This window comes from Ascaphus truei, chromosome 10, assembly GCF_040206685.1.
Source record: "Ascaphus truei isolate aAscTru1 chromosome 10, aAscTru1.hap1, whole genome shotgun sequence".
NCBI lineage: Eukaryota > Metazoa > Chordata > Amphibia > Anura > Ascaphidae > Ascaphus > Ascaphus truei.
The window spans coordinates 18,181,280-18,191,776 of NC_134492.1; the positions used below are offsets into that span (position 1 = coordinate 18,181,280).

At 43.3% G+C, this 10,497-nt stretch overlaps 1 protein-coding gene across 1 annotated transcript; it reads left to right on the top strand.

Annotated features, from left to right (window-relative positions):
- The first annotated feature begins 832 nt into the window (after positions 1-832).
- On the top strand, positions 833-10,118 carry LOC142503313 (uncharacterized). Its single transcript, XM_075615463.1, has 4 exons — positions 833-974; positions 8,267-8,344; positions 8,708-9,191; positions 10,100-10,118. Exons 1-4 carry the CDS (start codon positions 833-835, stop codon positions 10,116-10,118), a joined length of 723 nt encoding a protein of 240 aa, XP_075471578.1.
- The last annotated feature ends 379 nt before the right edge of the window (positions 10,119-10,497 follow it).

Consider the following 10,497-nt stretch of genomic DNA (forward strand, 5'->3'; position numbering starts at 1 on the left):
TAGAATGAAATAAACCTGTAAATGTTGTAAATTCATTTCCATAAGGTTGATGAGGCCAATCTTCACAGGAAGAGATAGGCAAACAGCATGTCCCCCATCTGTCTGTTAACAATGGAATCGGTTACACACTCAGTCATTACAGTGGCACATCCACACAAATAGAATAAATACAAGTTAAACAGGCATTCAATATGGTTTGGAAAACCTTTGTAGACCATCTTTAATTAGACAATGCATGAGGAATTTGAAGAATGTGGTGACATTGATTGAAAGATGAAATGTAAGGGTGACTTTTGGCACATGGGAAAATGCACTATAATTCACCATTGCATGCTTTAAATATGGTGATAGGGTTATTTGTTCACCAGCACAGGGAAGGTGAAAATATGTTATTTGGTGTTAGGATCACCTTTCTATTCTATTTGCAAGAGTAATGACATCTATCAACAAATTCTACAGTTAATCATGACAACTTGTTACTTCAGTTGCATCTGTGGCCATTTATTAGTACGCTTTAATGATATTAATTGTCCTTTTATTTAGCTCCAGTCTGAGTGGTAACGAGGTTGAGATATGCATCCTGGGAATGAAAATATTAGAGCAGACACAATATAAAAATGAAATTATAAATCAAGCGCTAAAAGGTTGTGTTGCATTAAATGATGTTACAATGTAATCGCATATTTTCAGGAAATGAAGTCAAAGAAAGACAATTTTGCATAAATACCAAGTTCCAAGAGAGTGAGAATTGGATCTGCACCAAAGATGACACTTTTGAGGCCTTTGAAGTAATTGATGGTGAAATTGACTGACGCCACCTTAAAAATCAATGATGGTCAGTCTACATCTCAGAGACAACGGGCTTAATTGTGTCATTCAGAACCCCAGCGCTTTGTTGCACATTCCTACGCATTACAACATGGTGCTCACAATTCCATGTGGTTGTTCTCCACGATACAGAAATATAGCAGTTGGTAATTGGTTAGGAGTATTGGCTATGTGAATAGATTCTTAGAGAGAGAGCGAGACTATTCTTAGTTAGAGTCCCAAGTGCACAGAAAGAAGCACACCTGGGCTATAGGCTATTTGCATATATCCCAGGTGTGCTCATTTTTGTGCACAGTTGTCTCTCCACATGTTATTTGAAGGGATATACCTTACTGTTCCCAGCACAGGTGACCACCCACGGTCACAGTACTGCAGCGGCCATGGACATTTGCTTTTTTTTTTTACACCATGGCACCAGAGACAGTGAGTCTTGCTATATCTGTTGTGACAGAAACCAGGGGATGGTAATAAATTCCATATATAGGGCTCCCAGGATACTGAACAGTTTCTATCCTGTCTGGCCTGGGAGTGCAGCCTTATAATACATGCACTCCATCCCACAGTTTTGGGCAAGCGCTGGAACTGAGGGATTTCTGTCACCTGTCATGCTAATTAGAAATCAGGTATGTAAGACTGATTTCCTGTTTGCTCTTGTCTCTTCTCCAGAGCCTGGAAGGCTGCTGAACACAGTGGGGAGAAGCCCCTTCCCCACACAGGTTCAATTGTTCTGTTCATTTGGCTAACTCTGCAAAAGTACCTTGTTTTGTTGTTGGAAAGTGGAAAAGCCACTTCCACCCTGAGTTAGGGAAATCTAAGTTAAGTTATCGCTCAGGTGAGCAGCTTTTGTTTTGATGTGTTTTGTTGTATGCACTGTGGCAGTCTCAGTGCCTGGGACTGAATAAACCAGGCACAGCCTGTTTAAAGGAACAGTACGTGACGCCTCCTCATTTAACCTACCCCAAAAGACCGTGTTCTAACCGTCCCGGACAAGCAGCGGAGCCCCGGAGTAAGCCGTTTGTCACATATGGTGGAGAATGCGGGCAGAACACTAAAAGGTCTGGGGGTTAAAGAACTTTAAAAAAAAAAAAAAAAAGTTTTTTTCTCTCTCTCCAAACAAGATGGAAGACGTGGTGAGTGCGCTGGTACGCAATGTCGCTGTCCAGAGAGACGCGAATGAAGCCCTGCAACAGGCGAATGCAAACCAGCAAGAGACAAACCGCTGGCTGAGAGAGGAGCAACAGCGGTTCGCTCAGGGCTTACAGCAGGAACTCGAGATCCTGAGGGGGACTATCAGTAACCTTCCACTGGCAGCGGCAGCCCCAGTTCCGAAAATGACCAGGGCAAGCCACTACCTTCAGAAGATGGGACCCTCGGATGATGTGGAAGCCTATCTTCTCACGTTTGAACGCACGGCACAGAGAGAGGGATGGCCAGAAGCTGAGTGGGCTGGTCTAATCGCACCCTTCCTAAGCGGCGAACCCCAGAAGGCTTACCTTGATCTAGAGCCAGCCGAAGCTAACGTCTATGCAAAATTGAAGTTCGAGATCCTCGCCCGCCTTGGCGTAACCACGGCTGTTCGCGCCCAAAGGTTTCACGCATGGTCCTTCACGATGGATAAAGCCACCCGAAGCCAGATGTATGACCTCATCCACCTCGCCCGGAAGTGGCTACAACCCGAGATCAACTCAGCAAGCCACATCGTGGAACGGTTGGTCATGGACCAGTTCTTGAGGAAACTTCCCTCTGCCTTACGCCATTGGGTCAGTCGGAGTGACCCCCACAATGCGGATGAGCTTGTGGCCCTCGTAGAAAGGTACAATGCAGCAGGAGAGCACCCGCAACCCCCAGTCGTGGAGCAACCCCACTACCCGAGGTTCCAGGACTCTTCCAGAGACGGTAAAAGGGTACCGGGGTTAAGGGGAGCTGAAGAGCGGCGACCACCTTCACGCAGCACCAGCAACAGTGGTTCGCACACTAAGGGCAATAGCCAACATGGGGAGCCGGGAAAAGGCTCTAAGTGGGACACAGACTATGTACCTAAATGTGTAAATTGTCATGAGAGGGGCCACACAGCAAAAATCTGCCCACTAAATGATGAGCCCATGCAATGCAACAGCGTGGAACCTTATTCGCTGTTGTCCCAATGTATGCGCCCTAGCCCAGAGGACCCCTTAAATAACCATCTGTGGGCATTTGTAAAGGTTAATGGTAGGAGGGTTCGGGCACTTCTGGACTCTGGGAGCATGGTCACACTAGTGTCCGAATACCTCTTGCCCATTAAGAAGAAACAGGGAAACAGTTCACAAAGAATGGCAATTTGTTGTATACATGGGGATAATCATGAATATTCCACTGTTGATGTTTTTTTTGAAACAGAGTTTGGTTCTTTAGATTTCAAGGTGGGTGTTGTACCCAAACTGGCACATGATGTGTTAATAGGGACCGACTTTCCCCATTTTCTAAAAATGTGGTCCCCCGCTCAGAATAGCGCCCAGAGTTCAATAGCGGACCATAACGAAGTATTAGAAGAAATAAATCCTTTCCCGTTTTCAGAAATGGAGGTTGACGAGGGCCCAAATAAGAAGGGGGAAAAGGAGGAGTGCTGTAAAATTCCCTTCCCCATCACTACTTTGGTAGGGAATACCCCAAATCAGGATGTTGATCAGACACTTACCACCCCAGAACCGGATAAGACCCTCGCTGACCTAGAGGTCAGTCCTGGGAGTTTTAAGAAGGCCCAGTGGGAGGACCCCACATTAGAGGTAGCAAGGGGAAATATACGGGACCTGAATAGTACTCTTGGCCAACCAGATAGGTCGCTTGCTTACCCCTACTTCGAGGTAGAGAACGACCTAGTATATCGGGTTGATAAAAGAAAATCAGTTACAACTAAACAATTGTTGGTACCACGGACATTCCGTAATGTAGTGTTACACCTCGCACATAGTCATCCATTGGGGGGACACCTAGGGGTGGAAAAGACAAAAGAAAAGGTTCTCCAAAGCTTCTATTGGCCTGGGGTTCTGGCAGAAATTACGAATTATTGTTCCTCATGCCCAGCATGTCAGATCACCGCCCCGTTCAAGGCGTACCGCAGCCCATTGGTACCCCTTCCCATAATAGAGGTACCATTTGACCGGATTGCTATGGATCTAGTAGGACCCCTAATAAAGTCTGCTAGGGGACATCAGCATATATTGGTAATATTAGATTATGCCACCCGATATCCGGAGGCAGTTCCCCTACGTAGCACCTCGGCCAAAAACATAGCAAAAGAGTTAGTAGTTCTGTTTTCCCGGGTTGGAATTCCTAAAGAGATTCTATCTGACCAGGGAACACCGTTTATGTCCCAAGTAACAAAAGAGTTATGTAAACTCCTAAAAATCAAGCATCTCAGAACCTCAGTCTATCATCCACAAACAGATGGTTTAGTGGAAAGGTTCAATAAAACCTTAAAGAGCATGTTACGGCGGGCGGTCGATAAAGATGGGAAAAACTGGAATTGTTTGTTACCGTACCTGTTATTTGCCATTAGGGAAGTTCCCCAATCATCCACAGGCTTCTCCCCGTTTGAACTATTGTATGGCCGACACCCAAGGGGCTTACTGGATATAGCCAAAGAGACTTGGGAACACGAGGTTACCCCTTACAGAAGTGTAATAGAGCATGTTGCCCAGATGCAGGACCGCATTGCTGCAGTCCTACCCATAGTGAGGGAACACATGGAGAAAGCTCAAGAAGCACAGAGGAATACGTATAATAAGGGTGCTAGGGTCAGAATTTTTTTTCCAGGTGATAGGGTACTAGTTCTGGTTCCCACCGTGGAAAGTAAATTCCTTGCTAAATGGCATGGGCCATATGAGGTCTTGGAAAGAGTGGGAGAAGTAAATTATAAGGTAAGACAGCCAGGTAGGAGGAAACCTGAGCAAATTTACCATATAAACCTACTCAAGCCCTGGAAAGATAGAGAAGTCTTGTCAACTCTAGTAACCCCAGGTCCGTCAGAGAGTCAAGAAACTGACCCAGAGGTTAGCATAGCTGAAACCCTGTCTGTTCATCAGAAACAAGAGGTTCAGAATTTAGTGAGCAGAAACAAAGAAATCTTCTCTACACAGCCAGGTAGAACTAGCGTAATTGAACATGACCTAGTCTCTGAACCGGGGGTCCGAGTTAACCTTAAACCGTACCGAATCCCAGAGGCCAAAAGAGAGGCTATAAGTTTAGAGGTTAAAAAAATGCTAAAACTAGGCGTAATTGAGGAATCCCAAAGTGGGTGGAACAGCCCTATAGTCTTAGGGCCTCATGCAGTAAGCGACGATTATGTGAAATCGGCAAGCTTATCGATTAGTCATGTTATTGGCGTTTTTCCCTCTCCGTATGCAGTAAGTGCCGAATACATTCAAAATCAACCCGAAAACAAATCCGCCCACTCTCACGATGATGAGCCGATCACACACAGGTGTATCGGCGTGCGTGGCGGGGTGCTGTTAGGTTGCACAATCACAAATCTTGCTGAATCAGGCGAAACAAGCATGTTTTTGATTGCGCGCCATATTTAAAGGCAACGTGTACTGCTAATCATTCTCTGTGTTGTTGGGAGTGAGAGAGAGAGAGAGACGCACAGAGCTGGACGATTGAAGATTTGCATATTGACTGAGAGACTTGTTGTGTATTGGGTGAGCTTTGTCCTTTGTTGTTTTGTTTACATCTTTGTCTTGTTTTATATGTGGAAGTGGGTCGTGTGATTGCCTGTACATTTATTGTCTGTTTTTTGTGAGTGCTGGAAGTATGCCCGCAAAGCGTGGGAAGAGTGATGCTGGTGGGAGTGGGAGTGCTACTCGTGGGAGTACGCGTCGGAGTGAACGTACTGTTCAGGGGAGTGATGTTGCTGGTGCACCGAGTGGTGTTGCTGGGAGTGGGAGTGCTGTTGCTGGGAGTGGGAGTGCTGTTGCTGGGAGTGGGAGTGCTGTTGCTGGGAGTGGGAGTGCTGTTGCTGGGAATGGGAGTGCTGTTGCTGGGAGTGGGAGTGCTGGTGCTAGGAGTGTGAGTGCTGGTGCTAGGAGTGTGAGTGCTGGTGCTAGGAGTGTGAGTGCTGGTGCTAGGAGTGTGAGTGCTGGTGCTAGGAGTGGGAGTGCTGGTGCTGGGAGTGCTGCTGGTGGCGCAGTTGCTGATGGGGTGGATGGTGGTGGCGTGCTTGCTGGTGGCCAGCTTTTGGAGGCTCTTCCATTGGAAGAAGGAGAGTCCAGTCAGCACCAGCCAAGCTCTGACCCTAAACCTGCTCGGAAAAAACGTGTGGAGAAGCCACGTAATCCTCGCTTCAATGACCAGGAAAATAGGGCTCTTGTCACTGGCATTCTGGAGCACTATGACAGTATATATGGACATTTAGTAGGTAAGTGTAACTTTACATTTATTATTCAAATACATGTGATCCTAGGTCATCTGAGTTTTGTTCATATGCAAATATGGGTACACAATATCTTTCTATGTTCATTAGTGTGGAAACACAGCTTTTTATCATGCCTTACAAGGACAAATAAACACAGGCGGTCAATTTGCCAGAACTGCATACAATATGAATGCAACCTTGCTTACATGTATAGGTTTAGTAGTGAATGCTCATGTGCTGCACATATTACACATAAAACAGCATGTTTGCTATCACTTGGAACAGCTAGCAGTGTAGGAAACTGGTGCTTATATTATTATTCATTTACCTCATATCTTTTATATGTTTTTCAAGGGCGGACAAGTGCAGCAAGCAAAAAAGAAATGTGGGACACAATAGTCATTGGTGTCAATGCCTGTGGGAATAGTGTCAGGGACAAGTATCATTGTCGGAAAAGATTTGATGATATTAGGTCCAAATTGAAAAAGAAAATACAAGACCAACGCGTGCATGCTACTGGCACTGGAGGTGGGCCCACACCACAACGTCTCATATTGACTCCATTGGAGGAGCTGCTTCGGCCAAAATTACTTACCGTCGTCGTGGAAGGCTTGGCTGGTGACCGTGACATTGGAATTTATCCGTCACAATTTCCAGCAGGTGATAAATATTACTGTACTAGGCGTGTCGTTGCTTACACTTATTTTGCATATTTACACTGCTTTTTATACTGTCTTCACAATATAAGCATACCTGCATCTATATATGTATATGTCTGATTCTGTATATATATATCTCAAAATAGACATATATGTAGTAGTCCTACTAAAAGCAGTAACTAATATAGCACGTGCCATTGCGTGCTCATTTACATGTGAATTCCCAAAATGCATAGCTGCAGTGGAAGCAATTGATGGTGGGCGAAGATGGGGAACAACAGGGTAGTACACGTGTAACACATGTTCATGAGAAATTATTAGTAGCTACAGGTACAGAACAGAAATATGTATCATATTATTGTGTATTTTATTGATTTTACTCCGACAAACATGACATTACTGCCTATTTTAAGCATGCATCAAAGAAATTGCATGTAACGGCCTACAAACATCACTGGCACTAACACATCTATAGTTGCTTATGAAAAGGTCCATTTTTGCTTTATGTCATATACAGACAGCATAATGAGGCACACGTATCATATGTTATGTCATTGTTTTCATAACTTAAACACTGCAGATGACTACTTAGCTCATCTACCATTGTGTTAAAGCAGCTGCAATTAATATCTCATCACAGCATACACTTCAACAGAGGGGGTGGGGTTCAGCACACACACTAATTACAGCCTCATTTCACGGTCAACTTAGTTCACACCATTTGCACCTGTTTCAAGTCATTGAAAGGTGTGGCTGATTAGGCTTTTTGGGGAAGGGAATACCTTTCTTACAACCTGAATAGCACAACTGAAGTTAATCACACTCATTGGAAAGCTTAACTCTAGCTACTAAATGCCCCAACAACTCATTACTTATCAAAGCGTACGTCACACATTAGTTCACTCATATCTATAGTTGAACTACTATGAAAGACACATTATCACACACTGCATGTGTTGTCTTGTTGAGTCACAGCCACATTCAGGTGTGCCACATCTTCGATTAATGTACCACACATATCCTCTACCAAAAACAACACTTTTTGCAATATGACCACCTTCATGATAACCATTGTGAATGGTCATCTCATGATAGTTATGTACATTATGATACTGATATCACTACACAACATATGATTTTTATGTACTCATTTAATCTATTTATCCTCACGCATTACTGCAGAAACATAGTATGTTGTATGTTAGGGAACTCAAAAATTCTAAGTACACAGGCATGTACAGTGTTATTACAACTATTTATGTTCACTTTCACACACATTTTCGGTTAAGGAACTGATGTTGTTAGTTAATCATAAATACAGAACATACAATAAGTGTTTGTTCAATATTTACACATGTAAATGTAAAACTTATGTTATTGTTATATATAGTTGCCCCTGGAGGACATGTGTCACCTGAGATGGAACAAGTGTCTTCACCTGGGTCAGCCAGCTCAACACTACTAGAAGGTGAGTGTATCATTTGCTGGCCATATAATATGTGCTCTTCTATATGTTATGTTGTCATGTGCATTATTTGTTTTGCACATCTTCTTTAAATAGGATTACTTAGTGTCAGTGAAAATTAAGTGTAAGGCAACATGTATTGTGTTAGTGATGTTAATTATCATGTAGGACTTCTGAGTTTAGAGCAACTTTTCATTCATTCATATTTCATACTGAGTCCAAACATTATTCGTAAGTCAAGGTAGTTTTTAATGAGGTTATAAAACGTATGCTAACATGTTAGGTGTTACTTAGGACACAGTACAATTACATAGTAACACAGCATACATTAACATGCCATTTAATAATGTGTACATTTCTTTTTAGAACATCATGGTGATGAGGATGATGAGTATGATGAGGATGACGCCACAGAAGAGACTGAAATACAATCATGTGACCATGAAGAGGTGCCAATAGAAACTGTTGTACCGCCAAATCGTCCATCAACTTCCACATACGATGCAATTGTAGCTTCAGAGGGAAAAATAGTGGACGCAGAAAATCGTCGCCATTCAGACATGATGACAGTGCTGGAAAGGATGATTGGACTGCAGGAAGAAACAGTATCACAATTGGCACATCTCCACAGAGTCTTCATTGAAGTGCCTAAACAGTTGCAAAAAATCAACACCTCATTCGAAGCATTAGTTGTTCAGCAAACACAAGCTAATTACTGGAGAATGACTAATGTACCACAATTCAACACCTCCCAGCCAGGATCTGTTCATGCAGGTCAGTTTTCACCACATTCATCTGAGATTCATTCACCAGGCCCAAATGTTACCGGTCAAGTAGCAGACATTGCTGTGCAGGTTCCTGATGACATCCTACCGCTGCCATCTCTACAAATTCAGCAGCAGACACCTACAAAGGAGGCGACAAAAACAAAACAAGACACACATGAAACAGACCAACCATCACTTGTGCAGTGTCTACCAACTTGCTCACATGTGTCACTGGGCACAAGCCCTGTCCGTGAACAGTCACTACCCAAAAGCCCTGTAGGTGAATCGCTGCCCAAAAGCCCTGTAGGTGAATCACTGCCCACAAGCCCTGTAGGTGAGTCACTGGCCACAAGCCCTGTAGGTGAATCACTGCCCACAAGCCCTGTAGGTGAATCACTGCCCACAAGCCCTGTAGGTGAATCACTGCCCACAAGCCCTGTAGGTGAGTCACTGGCCACAAGCCCTGTAGGTGAATCACTGCCCACAAGCCCTGTAGGTGAGTCACTGGCCACAAGCCCTGTAGGTGAGTCACTGGCCACAAGCCCCGTAGGTGAACAGTCACTGGCCACAAGCCCTGCCCGTGAAGTGCCAGAGGCCACTCAAAGTGGCTCTGTTGTGCCTAAAGTTGGTGGCAAAAGAAAAAGGAAAATTCAAGAGACAACAAGCAGGCCTGTTACTCGCTCGCAAAAGGAACAAAAAAAATAAATGTTATAATTCAGAAAATATGTGTTTGGCCTTGTTTTGTTGACTTCAGATTATCTAATTACTATTGTATGTATGCTGAAGACTGTGTTGTTTCCAAACTTTCAACTATGTTCTTGTACACGTGAAGTTTTGGAAATGTTAACACTCATAATTAATTGTGTTATAAAAATTTATGTTGTAATCGTCTGTTCAGTAATGGTCCACCAGGAGCCAGTTGCTAAGTTTAGAGAAGCTGCCATTGACTTTGCAGCAAAACATTGCATTTGGGTGTGTTAATTGATGTAAGAATTGCATATGCATATTAGTCACATGCAATTATTAAAACACCTAAGTAAGTGCAAACATCTTTCTTGTACGTGTACAGCAGGATTATGTGTAAATTATTACTTACCTTTGCCTTGCTTGGCCATTGTAATTTTGTCCTTTAATCAGTTGTGTGTTCGTTTCTATAACATCTCAGAATGTATAATAATATATATACACACACACACACACAGAGTGAGTGTGAGTGTGAGTGTGTGAGTGTGTATATATATATATGTATATATATGTGTATATATATATGTATATATGTGTGTATATATATATATATATATATATATATATATAGTACTATATAAACTGGTATACACAAACTAATACACTTCATGCTTCCTTGTGAAAGCACACTATTTTAATAATACA